The 21,660-nt window shown below is 37.8% G+C and overlaps 1 protein-coding gene across 4 annotated transcripts in view; it reads right to left on the bottom strand.

The window, feature by feature from the left end:
• Positions 1 to 21,660, bottom strand: part of EDEM3 (ER degradation enhancing alpha-mannosidase like protein 3) — a 30,302-nt gene that overhangs the window by 5,934 nt on the left and 2,708 nt on the right. For all 4 annotated transcript variants that reach the window (XR_012588648.1, XM_074597325.1, XM_074597326.1 and 1 more), the window contains exons 3-18: positions 17,295 to 17,395; positions 15,187 to 15,226; positions 13,623 to 13,735; positions 12,771 to 12,924; positions 12,245 to 12,379; positions 10,970 to 11,075; positions 10,281 to 10,378; positions 8,810 to 8,935; positions 8,147 to 8,230; positions 6,513 to 6,596; positions 5,822 to 5,946; positions 5,112 to 5,277; positions 2,734 to 2,888; positions 1,795 to 1,948; positions 1,091 to 1,285; positions 147 to 312 (exon numbers count right to left, since the gene is read on the bottom strand). Coding sequence is in view for 3 of the 4 variants with exons in the window: in XM_074597325.1 (XP_074453426.1) it covers positions 147 to 312; positions 1,091 to 1,285; positions 1,795 to 1,948; positions 2,734 to 2,888; positions 5,112 to 5,277; positions 5,822 to 5,946; positions 6,513 to 6,596; positions 8,147 to 8,230; positions 8,810 to 8,935; positions 10,281 to 10,378; positions 10,970 to 11,075; positions 12,245 to 12,379; positions 12,771 to 12,924; positions 13,623 to 13,735; positions 15,187 to 15,226; positions 17,295 to 17,395 (2,002 nt within the window). In the remaining variant the exon portion in view is untranslated. The remainder of the gene's footprint in view (positions 1 to 146; positions 313 to 1,090; positions 1,286 to 1,794; positions 1,949 to 2,733; positions 2,889 to 5,111; positions 5,278 to 5,821; positions 5,947 to 6,512; positions 6,597 to 8,146; positions 8,231 to 8,809; positions 8,936 to 10,280; positions 10,379 to 10,969; positions 11,076 to 12,244; positions 12,380 to 12,770; positions 12,925 to 13,622; positions 13,736 to 15,186; positions 15,227 to 17,294; positions 17,396 to 21,660) is intronic.

Genomic DNA, 21,660 nt, shown 5'->3' with positions numbered 1-21,660 from the left:
TCCAAAAAATCGCAATTTCCTTGTTGGAGTACTGTCACATCAGAGACCTTAACAGCTGCTTGTCAGCTTCCAGTATCTTCAAATCTGTAAAATATAGGTTACATCTACACAAACTTAAGATTTCAAGGACTTAAGATTTTATTTACCAATAACAATGCCACCTATCGCTCCAGCTTTTTGAATGTTCCGTGCCTTTTCAGCAAACATACACTGGCCTCTCTGCATCAGAGCAATTTTCTCTTTCACTGCCTCAGGATTAGTGATCTCTGAGCATCCGTTATATGGCTTAATGGTTGCAACAAATCCTCTTGTCTGTTTGGAAAAACAAAAACAAACAGAAAGAGAGAATTACAGCACTAGGCTCAAACTTGCAAAGGATTCCTAAGCATTTTCATTTCTTCAGTTAGTCTAATGCATTTAGGGGTGTCTTCTGTCAGCGCAGGCAATCTTTACCCTGAAGCTGGAGTTCTAAGAAGCCAAGAATGACCAAGTGAGAACCAAACTCTCACATTCAGCGTATTTTGTCTGTACCTGTGAACTGTTGTCTCTGGAAAAATTTCTTCTGTCAGCTGCTAGTCTGAAACTCCTCTTTCGAGCTGCATCTTGCCCAATCCAAGTCATCGGGTTTTCCTATTGCTTCCAATAGGAACCATTGCCTCTGGGATATTTTCTTCTTCCATCAAGATACAGCTTTTTATAAAAGCTTGTGTAAGAACAGCCTACTTTAACACTAAAAGGGCTTCTGCAAATTCATGGCTGACATGGTAGGAAAAACTTCCCTTAGATTAACATCTCTTAGGAGATGCACTGCAGATTATATACATTTGTTTCAAAAAAATCATACTATGTATGCAATGTAAATCCTAAATCATGACTGATGAGTCGGGAGCAGAGCATGGGCCACAGACCGATAAGCCACTCATCTAAAAGACTGTCATTGCTGTCATCGCTGCGCTCTGTCATGTTAACCACTGTAATTAATTGATCGCTCTCTAGCCAGCCATCCTGAAATAGTACCAGTGCTGTAAAACTGAGACAATAAGGCAAGTAACAGAAAGCTAGGAACACATGACATACACATCTCACATACCCCTGCTTTGTGTTTGGATAAATCCATCCCAAATTGTGCTGGTCCGGCAGTCAAGACCACCCTGCCAAAGAACGGGTGGGAAACAATTTGAACAGCACGAGGAGGCAGCTGTTGCTCTTTCTGTTGCTGACTGGAGAGTTCAATCATTTCCTGCATGAACCGTAAGCCATCTTCAGCATCAAGGGAACTTGCTGCCTGAGTAGTAAAGAAACAATAAGCAGTTTCCTCTTAAGTGTTTGAGAAACTTCGAAAAAAACCCCAAAAAACTGAAGTTAGGTTTGCTTGGATCACTGCTACAAAGATTTTAAAATACAGAGTGGTTGCTCACTGGCACTCATTCATCATTTCAAATGAGGAATTTAACTTTTTAGTGTCTCCACCACACTGTAGGCTAAAAATATATAACCATAGAGATCTCCTAAACAAACAGGAGTATCTCACACTGAAAACGCATACTTGCAGATAAGATGCTATTAATGCATCACTTCGACAAGAACAGTCTCCATCTAATTTAATGGAAGATTGGTTAAAAGCGTTGCTGGGGCAAAACATTAACAAGCATCAACTTGCTAAATATAGTTGCACATTCAGCTCATGTGCCCCCTTCCACAGACCGGCCATCCCTCCTGAGCCTCTAAGTGTCAAGTACCTTTGCCAGCAGGATTTTACTAGAAGTTTTCAGAAAAAGTACCATCAGGTCTTACTTGCACTGCGTGCTGTACTAATTGTACTCTTCCATCTTTCAGATGAATCAAACTGACTCCCATCTTCTTCAGTATCTCCAAGTGTTCAGGATTACTGGCCATGAAATCTCTGGCTCTCAGTGGTGGTTTTGGTCCACTTCCCAAACTCTCTTCTCTGCCAAAAAGATATTAGAGATCAAAGCTTTAATAAACAGATTATTCTAGAAACATTACTCTTGCATTATTCCTACCACCACGAGATTAGAATTCTTTGGAATAATGTTGAGTACAAATTTCACTAGAATGCAACTTCTCAGTCAAACTATCTTTTTTAAAAGTTGTCGCTATTATCAATAATTTTGTAGTGCAAAAAAGCACGCACCATGTTGATAACAAGACTACCATATGCTATCTCTCATTTCTAAACAGTCTGCATTATTGTAAGAGTGACTAAAACCAGTCTTCCTCATACAGCTGCTACTCCGTTTTACTCATTAAGTATAAATACCAAAGAGGCATTTCGAAGGATAAAGTTCCTCAGCTTTAACAGACCATCCTAAATTCTTCAAAACAGGTGAAGTTATGTATGGTACCACGATTCGCTTACTACAAAGAAGAGTTGCAGAACTGTTCAAGAGACTACAGAAATTAATTTTGCAAATCAAAGAGACATATTCCCTGTAATACCTGGGCTACAATTCCCACTCTGAGCCTGTGGCTCATTAAGCTCCTTTTGCTTTGAAAGACGCACTAATTCCTGCTGGAAATGAACTAAGTCTTGCTGGTGATGCCAGAGAAAACATAACTGATTTTTCCTGTAGCTAGGCTACCCGTTTCAAAAGGGCTCCCAACTCAAGCAGAGCAAACTCCAATAACACCTCATATTTCTCCTTCCATGTGTAACAGGCTCTATTCGGCTCACTCCTACGCTGACAAAAGACAAAAAAAATTTCATCTTACGCTCTGGAAATTCCCCTAGGACAGCTCTTATCCACCACATTTTTCAAAGGCTCACGAATACTCTGAGCAAACATAGGGTCATTTGGGAAAAGAATCTGGGTGTTCGGACAAGTCCAGTCAAAGTTGCTGTCATCCAGCTCTGTGTATTCTGTAGTCTAAAATGAAAGACACACGTCACCTATTAAAAATGCAGGTTACATTTTTATACAAAGAAAATCAACAAATAGACCGACCCTTAAGTAATTTGTGTACTCAGGACACAGAGCAGTTGAATGCAATAAGTGTCCTACAGGCACACACGTTCTGGGAACAAAGAATACATCACTCTTCCATGCTGCACCTTGTAATAATAAAGGGCAAACCCCTTTCTAGGAATAGCTAAATTCAATACCAGCTCGAATTTGTAACTTACCAAACTTGCATCCACAGTTTCTAGAATTTTTTTGCAAAGACAGCTAATCCTCTACTGGCAAACAGCACTTCTCAAGCCCACTCATGACATAGCTGGTGCCCCTGCACTTTCACGTGCTGGACGAGTAAAGGAGGTAGACACAATTTCACTTGATACTGCCTTTGTGCTGAGCAGACCAGCTGCAGGCCTTAGACAATTCTTGCTTCGTATTACTAAGAATGTCACATCTTGTGATACAAACAAAAGATTCCCCTCCTCAGGAGCCATACAGACTTGCAAGTCTGAATGGGCAAGGATGAATCCACGTATAATTCAAACAACCTCTATTTTCGGAAAGGATGACAGAGTTAACATTTACACAAATTGCCGTTTTGTAACACGTGAAACCAGGTGGAACATGTACAGTGATTTGGAGCCATATTTAGTCTGGTTTTAGTTTTGCAAATAACTGGCTGGATAACTGGCAAGTTAAATACATTAATTTTTTATAGGTGAGAAAATTATCTACTTGCAAAAAAGCCTGTTTGCAACATATTAGCTAATTAAAAATCAAGTATTTAAAGGCTCCCTAAAACCTAAGACCTAAAAGGCTATTAGTTTACTGGAATAAACACTTTAAAGTACCTATGCTCTTAGTGTGACAAATATTAGCCACGTCACTCAAGAAATAGGGTCTTGCAAGCACTAGCGCGAGCATCAGCGTGGTAGGACATGACCTTTCCTGTTTATAAGAATAAATACAAACAGGATGTTGGGTTGCTACTACCAACTATTTCACAGACATTTCGGCTTACTAACGCTGTGTATATTAAAAAGAATTTACACATTCCATTTATTCTTAACAATATTTTCCTCCACCAGATAAATTCCATAAAAGAGTAACACATCTTCACAGCCTTTTAGCTGTTTAATGCATTTTGTTGACACCATTTTCAGTGGATCTTTCTTACTTGTATTATGCACATTAGCAGCTTTGACTTAAAGAGTTTAAGAAAACTACGTTTGAACAATTTACTCTATCTTCTTTACTGGGCTTTTATTAACTTTTGCTGTTCTCAAGAGAAGTACATGTGTCAGGCCAGCACTTCACACAGCATCGGCTGTGGGAATCCTCTCTGCCTCAGAAGTACCAACTTCTCACGTTGGGAACAAAAGTTACATAAAATGCTCCTTCAGACCCTTCAGAGGGAAGGGAACTTCTTGCACAGTTTAAAAAGCATAGTCTCCGTTTCCAAAACTCAAAGATAAAAGATGGTAAATGCTCAAGGAAAGAACACGCAGAGAGGGTGCAGGATCCCCACCATCAAGGAACACGAAAAAACAACCCCCCATTAAATGTATTACCAAAGTCGGACATTAAGAGCAAGTAACTAAAAATTGTCCTCTCTAATGCTCGAGTCCATAAAGCACAGGCCTTTATGCTCAATTATATGATTTCTCCAGGACTGACGGCTTGACACACAACATCAGCATTTCCCTCTAAAACAATTAAATATCCCAAAAGCTACAGCTGGATCTTGTCAAACTAACTTTGTAGTGGTCTCAAAAAACCTTTCAAAATTTGCCAACTGTTTGTGTAGTAAAATAAGCAACAACAACTTTGGCATGTTGTTGCAAATGTATTAGAAAAAATAATAGACAATAAAGATGAACATAAAAATACCATAGCGTGTTATTTTCAAATTTATACAATGATGGGGAATAATTTTCTTTTTAAATATTGCTAGTATTCCACAGCCCTTTTCTCAAGATTCAGTGGTGCAGAATCCAGTCATGGAAACGTTATTCATACTCATGTGACCATTAATATGATGAAATAGTTCATATTAAACAAAGTGTTTTAACTCTGGTGTGCTTCTTCAAACTGTGATTTTTCCTGATTTTTCTTCTATTTCCTCTCATAAAAAAAAAAAGGAACTGCTTCAAAGCGCCAATAAAATTGATTTAAATGTGAGCTGTTACTTACTGTATTTTTTTTAGAGACGGTTTGGTTTGTAGTGGAAAGCCAGAGTGGTAACAGATGAGCTTCTGTAGTGAAGATATAATCTTCAATGTCAAAAATCATGTCTTCCTTATCAGCAAACAGCAGGTAAAGATATTTAAACATCTCAGCCAGAAAGAAAGAGTCCATCCTATAGGGAAAAAAAAGAAAAATAAAATTAAAAAAAAAATTAAAAAAAAAATCTATGTCCTTTAGGAAGATCCCCTCTATTTTTCTAAAACATCAGTAAAACGAATACTCATATTGCTCCATCTCTCTCTGAAGACTTCATGACTATTATTGTTGAACTTGTTTCCATTAGTATTCCTTCCACTTGGAAGAAACTATGTTTGGAGGGAAATGATTCAGCATGTTCAGTACAAAACAGCATTATAGAAAAAACAAATAAACCTCTTTACAAACTTCTAGATTTGAAATATATTTTGTTTGAATGCAATTCGTCTATTGCTCAGACAAATGAATCGTTATTAACTAAAGATATTCCATGTAACAAACTATAAAACTCTTGAAATAGTTTATAGACCATGACAAATGGATAATTTAAGATTTGGTTATCAAGCTGAAGGCAGACAGCTACTCAAAAGTCAATTCACTCAATTACATAAACAGGCTAACTAGGTTTTTTTTTTCCCATGATCTTTTTATGAAAAAAAAATCACTGCAAAATCCTTTACCTGTCTTCATGACTTCCTGTACGAACATCCTTCATTGCGGCAAACCCACAAGGTACTCTTGCATACTTGTTCAAGTTTTCAATGAGTGTTTTTCCTACTTCTAGATAGTAAGGGTCCCCAGTAGCCTGTAAAAGAAAAACAAACATGTGAAACCCAAACATCTAGGTGCACTTAGATTTACTATACCATTAGCAGCTGTCATTTTCCTAATGCTAATTTATTGATTCCATACCTTCTCAGACACCAGTAAAATCTAACCTATTGGTAGTGCTAAACAGTCTCAAGAGAGACTTCTGAGACGCTACTGCATTATCTTTTAAGGATATGCAGATAAGCAGATGGAAATGCCTACAGAAACGCAAGACATTCAGGCACAGCTCTTCTCTGCACGATACAAGTGGCTTTTGCTCTTAGTCTCTAAGCTCTCTTAAAGAGAGATCAGCAACATCTGAATATCTTTAAAAATATATGCCTTTGCCACTTCACAGTTTTCTTTCTAATTCTAGCCGTATAAAACAAAATTCCTAGAACAATTTTTGATAACCGATACTTTCATCTTGTTCATAAACAGAACTGGCTCCAGTAGATAAAATAAGCTGGAGATAGGCTACTCATTCTATATTGAAATAAGACACCAATAAAATTCCAGGTGTTAGATGAAGTGACCAAAAGTCAGAGGAATGAAAGTCACCTTATACAAGAAGTAAGTGCTTTCCGCAAATTCAGGCCTTAAAGGATGCTGAGCCCAGTGAACTCTAAAGTCTGTTGTGAATGCCTGAGGAAGAAAAAGAAGAGACAAAAATAAATGCAAGAATAAAAACCAAACACAGGTTTATTTTGAATCCTACGTTAACTTTATTACAACAGCTGAAGTACAAAGCAGTGGAGGACTGAAGGCCCAACATCAGCCTGGGCAGGCTACAAGAACCTCTGTCCAGCTGGTACATTTGAGGCCAAAACCTCACCCAGTGCTCGAGCCCACTTAGTGCGAGGGAGATGTACGCTTGTGTTTGTGCAGGAGCCCGGACACCACCCAGCCTCTTGACAAGTGTCCACCAAGTGGAGTTCTGGCAAAGGTGCCGGATGGGAACTTGTGCTCTGGGCCCTGGCGGCGGCATGCAGCCTTCAGGTGCTGCCACCAGCACCAGCGCGCGCCTCTGCCACAATCCAGCCAAAGCCGGCTGCCGGAGGGCCGCCACACACAGACCACCTCAGCTTCGACAAATACCATTTTTGCAAACTTACCTACCACCTGACACCACCAGTGCATTGAACTGTCATTTCAGGCTGACAGACTGCAAGCAGCTGTTTCTAACATAAGAAACACCACAGACTGGAAGTCACTTATCTAAAAATTTCCTGGTCTATGTATTCACTCTTAATCGCACTGGCAAAGCCACGTCTGTGGCAGCCTTACATCTCGTTCATACCAGGGTTTAAACTAAATCTTTGCTAAAGGGGATGGCATATCGGCTTAAATACAACTAACTGATCTTTCAAAGTTTCCTTTGTAAGTACAAAGCACTGAAAAAATAACACAAAAAAAACCTCTTAAGGAGCCAAACCATACCATTTTAAAAGCACTCAAAAAAAACATTCCAGTGCTTAGAGAGCATTCTTTGGTCCCAATTTCCACATTAGGTGAATGTAATGTTAATTAAAGTGCTCTCTAGCAGAAATAAGCTTACACCAGAGGAAAGTGAAAATTACAAATGAAGTCAGAAGCTATCTGATATATTCTGGGTCATCACAGAATAAAGACTCACACTTCAGCAGGTAAAAAAGCTTTTCTGTGCAGTATTAATTTGCTCAAAGACTGCACTTGCAATAACTACAGAGAAGTTTGTGTACCTGCTTTCAAGGACATTATGCAATATTTCATAACTTCCTCTCAGAACAATTCAGTCTTTTGTTTCCCTCCTTGGGTTAATAAAGATGTTAATAAAGGGTTGATAAAGATGAGTGTGATCTTTAGCATTAATATTATTACATTACTAAGCAGCTACCACTACATGTGCTTATACAAGTTTTGCATACTGAAACGAGTCAAGGTCAATTTTGAAAGGCTGAAATATGAAGTCTAAGCAATTGTTAATAGCAGCAGCCTCCTATTATTGTGTTAATTACAGCATAACTGAAGGAAAAATATTTCATATCCAAAAGACAGCTGTCATACATGCAGAACTGTAAATCACACAAGAATGCTGTGGAAATGAGCCTTCGGCTTTAATGACACATATACCTACTATTTTTTCGAATGGATAGCTGAGACTGCTCAAATTGAGGTAAGAATCAGTCTACACGATCAAAAAATTACCACCTTACCTCTGGAAGAAAGTTATGCTTCTTTATAACCTGATACAGCATCTCATGGGTTTCAATAGCAGGTCTAATATCGCCCTTCAACACCTGAAATTCAATAATAAAATTAACACTATTCACCATGCATAGGAATAATATTCAAAAGTTAGGCACACTCACTGTGTTCATGTAAAACTACAGCCCAATTTCTGTATTTCCAACAGATACATACTGCAAATATTACCCCCTTTCAGTGTAAGTCATAGATATTCCATAAGAGTTTTTTTAAAATCAGCAAGCTCATTAAGGCTAATGTTTATGCAGAAAAAAGATCTTTATCATTTACAGAGAACTGTCGTGGAAATGTGATTTAGTTTGTCTTAAAAATGCAAATGGCACACAAACCAGGAAATTTGTCACTAGACTGCTAGAAGAGCAGCCTCATTGGCGTGTTTCCACGACTAGGAGCGAAGGGAATAAATCATAGGGACATACTTTTCTCATTACTCAAGATGGCCAGAAACGCGCCTTAGCTTGCACTGAAGTGACAGGAGGAGTGAGTACAGAAATCCTCATTCAGTATTTTTGAAAATCAAATTACTAAGCTTGACTTGTCAATTATATATCCAGCCTATTTAATCATTTACTTGTTATTAAAATCAGGTGCACGTAGGTTTTAAACCTTACCTGCAATCCAGGGAAGAAAGCTAGCAAAGAATCCATCCAGGTCCTAGCATTTAGCATTGGTTTATGAATATGAACATCAAGAAGAAGAGGCGGTTGGCTAATGTATCTCATTATGGCATCGTAGTGCTGACAAACATCAGAAAAATCATGAGTTTATATTATCAATACATTTTCTAAAACAGATACAGATCACCAGACTACGGCATTTTATTTCAATGGAAGAACCAGTACTACACTCCCAGTTATTATTGCATTTGGCAATGCACAGTGGTTTCTAGTGTTACAAACTAAAAAGCAGCACAGTAATTACTGAAAAGCTCCATAGTATTACACATGCCACACACTTTCAAGTAACACACATACACAAAAGTACATTCGGCAGCCATGTGATAAACAAGTAACCATCACAATTAAGGCACATTTGTTATGGCTGAATCTTTAGGCACGTGCTCAACAAGGCTGAAATTGCTTTCTCTGAATGACAGAATTCTAAAGCAAACACATCTCGGGGAGAGCAGGAGAAAGGAGGTATAAAGAAAGGAAAGGAGGTATAAAAAAAAACCCTAACAAAGCAGCTGGACTTGATGGCTCAGAACAACTTTAAAACCCACCAGCTCGCTTGTCAACTTGCTGACTCCCAATTCTATAGTCCCTAAGACAGCAGCCTTTCTTGTTTTCTGAAGCACAGAAGGTACAATCACGAGCACATGAGCCAAATCAATAGGAAACAGTTAACAGACATAACTGAGGCAAAATATAATACTGGTGCCTGCAGGTTAGGAATATGAAATAATCATTACACTTAAAGTGTAAGCAACAGGCCTTTAGCTGCTGATTTATTACCATTTTAATATTGCTTAGGATATAAAGTCATTCTATATGACATAAAATAATTTTATGATATAAAATGTTTTTATTGGATATTGCTATTTTCAAAAGAATGCTCTTATGAAGGAATAATGATGCTGACGATGCCTAGCAATCTTATGAATTTAGTAATCTAAGTCTGTTTTTCAGCTTATATTTAAATGTATACTGGGCTTTAGGATCTGCAGTGCAATGCAGGATCCAGACTTTGATTTTCAGATCTTTTTTGCTGCTCCAGGACAGAAAGAAATTGTACCATAGCTTGTAACAAGAGGCTCTTATATTGTTTTACAGAAACATTTGCAGTATTACGCTCTCCAAGGTGATCCTGAAATACAGCTTCGCCAGTACCGGAAACACGGAAAAGGGTCCTGAAGATTCAGATTTTCATTGAATGGGGTTAAAATAGCTGCTCAGGTGACAGTTCACCCAAGCTTAGCAAAAAATCATTATTAAAAAGAGCTGGCACTAGACACATCAAAAGTCACAGGATTTGTACTGAAGATCTCTTCATAGGCTTCTCAGGCTAACAGCTGAGTGACAATACAATTAGTCGTAAATTTGTCTTACAGAAGTCACAAACCTGAGCAAGGTGTTAACTTACTGTGTTAAATCTTTCCAGGAAACTGTCATCTCCCAGCAAGACATAGGCTTTTAATAAATATTCATAATACGAATCTATTCCTGCTCCAACTCCACTGTCTAGAAACAGCAGAAAATGAAAAGGTGGTTTTACTTTAAGTAGCTATGTAGATATTTTCACATGGTTTTATTTTGATTTTAAGGGCTCTTTCAGTAGAGGGAAAAGCCTCCTACCACTGGCATTAAGGCACAGACACAATACTGTATGTCTACGCTAAAGGTTTCGCAGCATCAATGCACACAGTAATACGAACAGACAAGCATTGAAGCCAGTTTCACTTTTCTCACATGAAAATATTTCTACTGGCTGCCGTATAGAACCGCAGTCCTATTTATATTTTTCCTCTGTATTTATAGTAGAATCTTGGAAAGTTTATCCCGGGCATTCCCCTCTCAGTATTAAAGTGAATCAGAGAACACTTTCTTTGCAATGAATAGAACTGGTTTCTCTACCAAAACACCCTTTCGGAGCAAAGCCATGCTTCATTGCAGCAGGTTTCTCCAGCATTAAAACAACAAACTCCTCGTGCCTATCCCATTAACATTTTTAAACAGTCTACATAAATGTGTTGGGGGGGGGGTGTGCGTCAAGGTTTTTTTCTTGCCCAAAACCACTTGTGGTCACTGATTGCGAGTCAGAATACCACACACCTTTGCGGACCCAGTCTCCAGTGTGAATGTTGATAGTAACACCCACTAAATTGCTGCTGCGCTGTCTCTTTTCCCAAATAAAATCAAGCGCTTTCCGTGCATATTCCTGCAACAACAAAAAACACTCAGTAAAGGACATTATAGAGAAACACAGACACTAGAGAATGTTATTCTTTTGTCTATTGAAATTAAGATGCTATGAAGTAATAAGATGTTTCATATCTAACAATTATAAAACTCAGTATTATATTACATATGCTTAAATAGTAGGACGTTCAGTCCACGTTTTATATAAATAGTCTTTCTGTTGCTGATTAGAAAGAATGGTGCTTACACAACTGTTGGCCAATAAGCTGTATGGTCTTAAGCAAGTCAAGCATCCTTCTGCACAAGTTTCCTACTCTAAAAATCGTGCATACGGAAAGGATAGTGTAATCTAATTAAAAAAACCTCATGAAATTAACAGCCTTAGAATCAAAATCGCTGCATCTTTTCAGACATGTCAATGTGGAGCAGCAGCCTCTGTTAACTATGTATACAAGTTATATATATTCTTTATATACAGAAAAAGTAACTTGAAGGTAGCAACCTACCCAACAAAAATGGCTCTAAATTGCCAAACACACACATGGGAATTTAGGGGGGCAAGTTTTACCAAAACACTCAAGACAGGCCCAGCTATGCTTCCACCGGGTTCCATGAAACTCAATGAAATACTAGGCCCAAGCTGAAAGATTTCAAAAAAATTCTAATCTGAAAAAGCGTGCTTTTGGTTTTGGTATCACATCAAAGAAAAACTCGCAAACGTTTTCATTTAGCTTCCTGCTGGCAATATATGCTTAGACAGGTCTTGCACAACTTCAGTGGAACTATATGGGGTTTTTTTTTCCTTTTGCCTTTTTTTTTTTTTTAAATTGCACTTTAAGGAACAAGTATCTAACTTTTCTTCTTTCTAGTCCTGACCCCAAAACTATGTACCCAAAAACTATGCAAGTATTATGCTTTAGCTAGACTTCAGTACATGTATCTTGTTTACTTGTGTCTTACTGTAACTACTTTCAAACAAAATTATTTCCTGTGTTTTTAAACAGCCAACACTTCCAGGAAAAAAGCCCACAAACACAACAAATCTGAACACATGCAAACTTTTTGTGCAGCACAGCTAAGGTATGCACCCATTTGACAAACTCAAAGTTATTTTTCCAAAATTACAAAATGTAGCAGAACACTAACGAATACCAAATCCCAAAAAATAAGATAACATGGAAAGCAAACCTCAAATATAGATGTTCCCGTGAATCGGCTTAAAGCTGCAAACTCAAGGATCAAGGTACCTGCACAAGCTGTACAGGTATCAGTCTCTGTTCCTGTTCGTGCTTCTGGATGTCTTACACCAAATTTTAAGTTAACCTAGATAAAAGTAGAGATTATTATCTTCATTTTACTAGCTGAAAGACTTCACACTCCTATGATAGGTCTGTAGGGCAACTACATAATCTATGCTTTTGCCAAAGGCATAGCAGCAGGGAGCAAGAAACCAGTAGACAGTGATTAGACAAGATTTCTGCAGCTTCTATTTATCCACAACAATACTAGAATTTTCAGAGCTGGAAATGTAAGGATTCAGAGAGCCTAAAACTGTATCTTAAAATACTACGTAGCATGTATTATAAATGAGCGGTTTATCAGCTTTAGATTTTCTGTACACTTAATAAATACACAAGTGATTTTAGAAACAGAGATAAAACCAAAAATTTTGCTTACAGAAGTCATTCTGAATTGCAGACACCAGAGAACTTACTCTTGGATAAGGGAGACCACTAGTGGTGTTAAAAGCAGGTAAAAGCTTGTAGCCTAGTTCCTTTGCCATCTGCAGAAGTTCACCGTTGTACCACTGCATATATTCACCTTTTTCTTTCAGCATAATCGCCACTGAATGCCCACCTAGGAGACCTCTAAACACAAGAAAAGTTATCCACATCTCAATGGGTACATTAATCTCAACAGCAATGCGGCAATTTCTATGATTTAGATGACTATGTAAGTAACTGTGCTACGTTCACACAGCCCTAATTTTCAGAAATGCTGAGCAACTCCAATTACAATCAAAGTGAGCTGTCAGTAGTTTGGAAGCGGTTCTCATTGCTCAGGATTGAGTCCTAACCTATAGTTGAACCTCTGATTCATCAGTATAGTTATAATATGCATACAATAGCTTAAAAACTAACCTGCTCTGAACCTGCTTTGAGCAGCAAGTTGGACTACAGACCTCCAGAGGCCACTTCCAACCTGAAATAATCTATTACCCGCAGTATTGAAATATTCTATCTGTTAAATCACGTATTGAACAGTGTAATCTGTAAGATGGTTTCGATTACAAAAAAAACCACTCCTACCTCAGCATGCACAGTTTTTTTTAAAATCAAAAAAGCTACACCTGCAGCAGTTAGATGGGGGCCAATTTGATTCAGTACCACTGCATCAATTCCTGCCTAACATTTTAAAACCTTTCTTAGGGCAAATGTTGAGCTACGCTAACTGACAAAGGCACAACTGTTTTAAATGAGGTGAAATAGCACAGAAGGGCATGCCTTAAGGACATTTAGCTAAAACCCACGCTTTTAAGAGCTTTGAAAACATTAAAGTTACTCACCCAAGGACTCTTATGTTGGTTTCAAAGACTGATACAACTATGTCGTTATCTAAATTAACATCCTTTATTACTTTTTTTACAGCCTCTTCAAACTCTTTGGTTTTATTTAACACCTGGAATACAAATGTAACCAGGTGTTTAGGTTCCAACATAGCTAATACAGTCACCCTCAGGTGTGCAAGAACAAGTGCAATGAATTAAAACAGAAAACATTTAACATGCCTTAAATTGACATTCTGGTCCCACAGGGGCATACTCTGATACAGTGTGAAAAGATGTGAGGATTATTGTTTTTCTCATGAGACAGATGAAAAAGAATAAGAGCCATACACAAGGAACAAGGTCACTGAGAATATACCTACAGTATTAGCCAGGGATGTATGTTGGGAATATACCTAAGCTATTAGCCAGGGCTGTATGTTTGGTCCTTCCCCCACTCCCATGCCATGACTGCAGTGCCACAGGACTCAGTGGGCTGCGGGCAAAGACTGGCCCGCTCTCCTGCCTCCAATTTCACAGAAGCCTCCTATCCACAGACTAAGGAGCCACATCCTAAATTCGGTGAATTCCTAGCAGCCTTCCTCCTGCCAACAGTTTTCTCCTTGTGTCTGAAGAACAGCTTGGGCATATCCTACAGATTTTCTTTCACACTGACTCTCTTTTAGTTCAATCAACCTTTAAGAATCTTTGTGACTTATGCAATTCGTTATCATAAGTGCCTTTACATTCACAAGTGTTAATCCTGCTCTAAGACTAGAAAACAATAACTGAACCACAATAATCCACTGGAGTGTCTGGCAGAGACTGGGAGTTCCAGACTCCACATTTTCAACATTTCTGGTCCCAGTTCAAAAGAGCCAAGGGTCACCTCACAGCACACCACAAAAAGGGAGCGGCTGTCAGAGAAGTAGCATTACATGATCCACACACCAAATCAGCGCAGTAAGGATTTTCAAAGCTTTTTAGATTTGTTTACCTGGAGATGTGAATGGCCAAAAATTCCTAATTTCCAAACTCTAATTTATAATGACAAAAATACATCAAAGGGATTGAAATCTAACAACAATTAGTTTATTAATGATGGGAGTCTTTTAATAAGAGATGGAACACACGTTTGGCAACATTCCTGATTGCTTTTTTTAAAAATATATTTAAGGGCATATAAATTCATTCATGAAATGTGTACACAGAATTTAAAAACAAAAGTAATTCAGTAAGCATTAAGAGATGTTCACCCATAAGTCAGCATGTTGTTTCAGACATAACGAGAAGCAAACTCACATATTTTTTGCTAAGTTAGAGCCCAAGAAAAGCAAGACAAGAAATCATCAATGAAATGTGAAGGAACTTTATAGCGTTCTTTTTGTAACACAATCCAAACACCAGCAGTGCAGGACTTTGAAGTTCTTGCAAGCAACAGCCACTTCAGACAGGTGGCTAGAGATCAAAGGTAAAGAAAGACTAGTATTTTTTATATATAAATTAACAAAATCGAAATCTAAACCCAAGTCTGAACATCAGATGACTTCTCTTTTATCAAAGTTTATCAATAGATTAAACTTACCACAAGAGTGTCCAAGGTATCAATCAAGGTCAGCGAAAACCTATGAAACAAATTTTAAAACAGATTTACTACAAACCTGTATGTGTAGGAATTAAATACTTTCAACAGTAACCAGTACCATTAGAAACTAAGTTCTCACAGACCACTAGCTGCTAAAAGAATTAGTTGTACACAATATGTTTAGTATCAAAACACCCTACCAAGTTTCTTCGCTTTGTTAGTGACCAGATTAGGAGCTGACCGAAACAAGCTATTATTATAAAGATACCTTTGTTTACTGCAAAGCTTTCAAACCTCTTGTAAGCAAATTATATTTTTATTCCTATTCTCCAATCAAATCTACTAAAAAACCCAGTAGAACGGTTCAGTGTCTTTTTCCAACCTCTTTTTTTCTTTCTCTCTTTTTAAAAATATTAAGAATGTTGACTTAAGTGTAATAACAAAAAGATTTAGGAAGATCAAAAACCAGTCCAACATAAGTTTCTCCTACCAGGAACTGTTCCAAATACCTACTTCAGAAAAAGCTGCAATTTGTTGCAATCAAACCTGGTGTTAAAATCAGTGGTGAAAGACTAAAGGAAATGCTGTTATTCTGTTATGAAACTTCTATGTAGGTTACAACAGAAGAGAAGAAGGTACAATAAAGGACAGCAAGGTTGGGCTGAAGGTACGTAGCAGCTTCTGCACTAGGAATAAGCAAACAGGCTAGTGCTCTTCAGCCTGCAAAAGCTTAAGTGTCATTATATGAAGGTTTTAAAATTGCATATGGCATGAAGAAAGTGAATGAGAATCTTCTATTCACTGTTTCTCACAGTAAGTTTCACCTGATTCCATCCAGCACTAACAAGTGGCAGGCTTAAAATAAATAACTACATATTCCGTAAAAAGAGAACACCAAGTCAGATCCATACTGTTTGAAACAGGAATATCGTTAAGGCTGGCCTTGTTCGTATACTCTTCTCTAGGCCTGTTCTAGTGCATACCAAGCTGAAAGGACCTTTAGCCTAACATGACAAAATTGCTCATACGTTAAGAAACAGACACCGAGCATATAATAAAATTTACGGAATATGATGGTATTAAAATTGAAAACTTTGGAAACAGTTACAACTGCCCATTGAAGAACAAGTATCAAGAATTTAAGTGCGTGCCCAACGTTTGATATGCTTTAGGACATGGACTTCAGCTTTGATTAACACTATTCTGCTTAGGGATACTAAGCAGTGATACCAATTTAAAAAAAAAAAAGCATCAGCAATTTGTTGTTAAGTGTTTGCTCTGTAAACATAAACAGCCACATACAGACAACTTTCCTTGTGAAAAAAATATAAATTATAAACACATTTAGAGTAATTCAATTTTGTCTTAGATTGTTTGATTTAAGATAGAGAAAAACAGTCCTTAAATCTACATTTTGCTGGCCAAAGGATCAGTATTTTGTATTATAAGCTATCCTACAAGGAAAAAATACAAAGAATTTCCACGTCTGATATAATGTTTTATACTTTGGTAAAGGCCTCTGGCTACCACACACATGATAATCATTTGACTAATTATGTTTTCAGAGAGCTTTCTACTAAATAAAAAAAAAATGGCATTTTAAATATCACTTAAGGCCAGCATAATGGGTAAGAGTTTACTGTCTGTGCAGCTGATAATTAACCCTTATAAATCCTACTTAGTAGTCAAATTTACTAATACCATAAACAAAACTCACATTTGGAAGGCTTTCCTATGAAAAATACTTGGAGAATGATTTAAAAAAAAAAAAAAAACCCTGTCTTTGGATCTCACTCACTGGTCAATTCCCTTTTTCTGATTAAGGTACAATTTCACCTCAGTTAACGTCATGGGAAGAAATAATAAAAGCAACTATTTCTGCCCAACTTGCAAGAAGTTCACAATTAGAGCTTTCTTTCCAGTAGCTTCTCCTCCACTCCCATAAGAGAACTTATGAAACAAATTATGGATTTGTCTCCACTCATAGTCTCTTTTTCAACAAATGTAAGTTTCTGGATATGTCAACTGAAGAAACAGTTTTATGGGCTGCAAATTGCACTTAGATTCCCAGATGTTTACATGAGATAGTAACCATTTCAAACACTAACTTTCCCAAGGCATCATCCACATCCCCTCGACTTGGTTCCTGACCCCGTACTCGTCCACGACAAGTTAAAGGCATGAGTTCATCAGCTGGATACGCATGCTCCTGTAGGGAAACAAAACAAGGGAGCAATTATAACCATTACAGCCATTTCTGCAAATCCTCAGAGCCCATTAAAAGGAAGCCCAATTACCCTGTACTTCAGAAGAATTGCATGACAACACAGAATTACAGAATCTTTGAGGTGAGGGATCTTTAGAGGTCAACTTGTCCAACACCTCTACTCAAGCAGGGCCACATAGACCCAGTCGCCCAGGACCATGTCCATACAACTTTTGAATATCTCCAAGGAAGGAGACTCCACAACTTCTCTGGACAACCTGTGCCAGTGCTCAGCCACCTTCACAGTAAAAAAAGTGTTCCTTGATGTTCAGGGGTAACCTCCCGTATCTCAGTTTGTGCCTGTTGCCTCTGGTCCTGCCACTGGGTACCACTGAGAAGAGCCCGGCTCCGTCTTCTTTACAGCCTTTCTTCAGGTATTTATCCACATTGATAAGATCTCCCTGAGCCGTCTCTTCTCTAGGCTGAACAGCCCCAGCTCTCTCAGCCTTTCCCCATAGGAAAGATGCTCCAGTCTCTTTGTCAATCTTTGTGGCCCTTCGTTGGGCTCTGTCCGGTACATCTGTGCCTCTCTTGTACTGGGGAGGCCAGCACTGGACACAGTACTCCAGGTGTGTGACCTCACCAGTGACGAATAGAGGGGAAGGGTCACCTCCCTGGACCTGCTGGCAATGTTTTGCCTAATACAGCCCAGGATACTATTAGCCACCTCTGCCGCAAGGGCACGTTGCTGGCTTGTCAACTTGGTGTCCACCAGGACCCCCAGGTCCTTTTCTGCAAAGCTGCTTTACAGGTGGGTGGCTAGAAACAATTAAGCTGTGAACAGAGCAACAGGACCTCTTTCTCCTTCCCACTCACTCTCTAACCTCCCAGAGAAGTCTGGAACAACTAACAGCACAGCTGAAAAAAAACCCCACCAGTCAACTTGAATGGTTAATTGTGTGCTTTCTGCAACAAGGTGCACACGACACTTCCTATAATGTTTCCTAGGCAGAAGTTATCATCTCAAAGATGAGTTTAAAACCTAAAACTAATGCAGGCATTATCAAGTGGCTGATATCTTATGGAGAAATTAGTGGGAATTAGACTTCAAAGTCACCTTGGAAACATTTCCAACTGAACATAAGTGACTCAGGGGCACAATCACTGACATAAGAGAACTCTTAGAAGGTAAAATAATAAACCAGTAAATCACTACACAAGGCATAACAAAAGATAACATTCACAAAAAAGCTTACCAAGACTGAGCCTTTTTTTAAAAAAAAAAAAAAGGTTATATTTGTAAAGAGAGAGACATCACAAGATTTTTTTTGGAAAAGCAATGGTTATTTTTCATTTTTCTAGAAAAAGCACTCTGCAAAGCAAGCTGTATTGTAATTCTATTTCTCGCCAGTCAGGCAGAAATAACAGGAGTGCCACCATTGCCTAAGTCAAGCACACTGAATAAAATGCCTGTTCCTATTCCCTCTCAAGTCAATGCAAGTTTTGTAGGTTTAAACTACCACCAAAATGGGATATCAAATGAAATAGATGCAAATTTGAAATTCATCAATGTGCAATAGGATAGGTTTACTGAAAAATTTTCATAGTGGCCACTGACATTAAGAAAGATTAATTTTAAATATATTTAATTTCATCAAACATGCATAAAATTGCCTCTCCAGTACTGCCCAGTACAAGTGATTTGGGATGGAGTTTCTCTCTCTTGATTTCATCAGGAAACTGTCTGCTGCGCTGTGCTCTGCAATTGTGCTTTTAGTGGAGAACTAACATGGCAGGATGAAAAAGTTCAATTACTGCGTGAAACTGCAAGTAAACACATTCAAAGTCTCTCCAAATATATGGTACAAAAAATAATCTACATTCAAATGTGAAATAGACAGGAAAAGAAGGAACATTCTTCTATAAATAAACAGCTCTTACAGCAACTTCTTTTGAAACTGATGGTTTGTTTCCCTGTCTACCGCCCTCCCAAGTATTTTGGTCTTTGCACGACTCTTTGTTCTCCTCAAGTTCAATTACAAAAGCCAGAATCTAGATCATTTTAATATGGCTCAGATGGTTCTGAATATATGTGCAAAGTATTCAGAAAAACAGACTAAAGAAGTACATGACAAAAAGCAATGTCAAAACTAAGATCTCTGGCTTAAATCATGGAGAAAAAAAGGTGATAAAAATTCTGGAGAAAATGGACTTTCAGTCTTGCAAAATCAATAGGAACTAGAAGCATTTTGAAAAATAAAAGTTCACTTATTCTCTGTCTAAAGCAGTAAAGACTACTGTCTCAAGTGATTTCCCAACTTGTAAGTTCTCCCCTTTCAAGTAACCTAAAAAGGAAGGTAGCAAGAGCCATTAAATATAAAACACGGCACAAATGTTACAATAAACATACTTCTGGAAAACATTAAACAAGTGAAACTCAACAGATATTATGGAATTTCTACACATTCTGACCAAACAGATGATCATATTGCCTAATGTCAGGACTGTAAATTCAGGCCAGGGCAGTACCTGAATAATAAAAATAAGACACATTGCTACTAGTGCTTAAACCAGGAAATACCTACTAGCCTCAAGTGACTGACATTTTCACGTATTCTTTCTGACAGTCAAGAAGAAAAAAATCCTGATTATTACAAATATTGTTGAAGGACTGAAAAAAAATCAGCAGCTTTTTACTCAAAGCTCCTGTTAGTAACTGGAAAAAAAAAAAAAAAAAGACAAGGGAGTTTCCCCCCTTGCAAGCAAACATGAATTTTCAGTCTTCTAACTACGCAAGTCTAAAACGCATATTAATAGAAACAGAAAATCAAAACTTTTCAGCTGTCTGTTTCAAAAGCAGCTGTAAAAATACTTATTTCTCTTGCTGTCAGAGTCAAGTCTGATATCCAAATCTTTTCTTCAACTTTAAACAAACAAGTCATATTTCTCTGTTTGTTTAGTGTTCCAGCATACGTGGCAAGTAAATATCCTTTTGGCTTCAAAGTTTCCAGGATAGCTGAAGTCATTCTCCTCCTTCATCCAGAATTTTTTTGCTTCAGACGTAGCAAGACACCTACCAGTTTCAAATTTATCACAGCGAATAGCAGGAGCACAGATCCTTTCTACTGGCATGTAACTTTTTATCCCACTATGCCAAATATGTAACAGTTTTTACTTCAGAATGCCATGGGAAACCCAAGCCAAGTGTTTTTCATGGTCCCAAGTAACTAGTTACGAATTATCACCAAAGAGCCCGATGTTTGTCATGTCAATAGCAAGAACTAACATTAAAAAGAAAGACTACACCCATTTTGAAAATACTCTTGCTTGCCTTTCTGTCCATTAATTCTATAACTCTCATGTACTGTATAAACTTGTAACTCACAAGCTTTTAATCTTGTATGACATATTAAAGCGTTAAACCATAATACAGAAACTGGGACATGTGGCAAGATACTGTTAAGACACAGTGGTTTGTCCTGCAGGAACTGGTGCAACTTAAAGAAAAAGGTTTCTGCAACAGCCACAAAGAATGTACAACAAGATTGTTAACATAAACTCAGTAAGAATACATCGTTTATAACATTGTCTTATTAACATTTACAGTTTCTCCTCAGAAGTGTATTACTTAGAGTATATTTGAAAGTAGTTGTTACTTGAGGCAAGTCAGTCCACTCTAAGTAATTTTTTATTCTTAAACATATCTAAACTAAGCTAGCTTATTTCAAGGTTGATGAGAGTGCAGAATGGCTCACATATCCAGCCATGAAGACACCTGCACAGAAAATCACAAGTCACATTAAAATAAAGCATAGCAAGCGTGGCTCACTGTCATATGACAGTCACATAGCTAGAAGAGGCTATGATGCGTAGATATGACACCAGATCCCCTTTTCGTTTGACTTTGTTCTACGAACACTGCTTGTTTGTAAAAGAGCTACCAAACTGCATCTAACGTATCCTACCGCAGAAGAGATATTTCACATAATTTTTACTCACAAAATAAATAAGATCAAGTTGTATTCTCCAGAATCTGACTGATGACCACAGACCGCTCTTCTTGAGCTTCCTTCTCCTAGTATTTTTAGGAGTCAGGATTTTCAAACCAAATAGTTTACCAAAGATGAAAACTGCTCATAGCTTGATTTGAGGAAAGCTCAGGCACAGATTAACGGAGTTACTGCTAGCAGTTCCTAGCTACTGTTCTGAAATTAGTAACCCTCTTGACAGTGCTCTTCCTGAAAGTAGGATTTATTAATTTCTTTTTA

Source organism: Larus michahellis, chromosome 8, assembly GCF_964199755.1.
Source record: "Larus michahellis chromosome 8, bLarMic1.1, whole genome shotgun sequence".
Taxonomy (NCBI): Eukaryota; Metazoa; Chordata; class Aves; order Charadriiformes; family Laridae; genus Larus; species Larus michahellis.
Note: the sequence above shows the minus strand (reverse complement) of the source record. Positions and strands in the feature narration are given on the sequence as shown.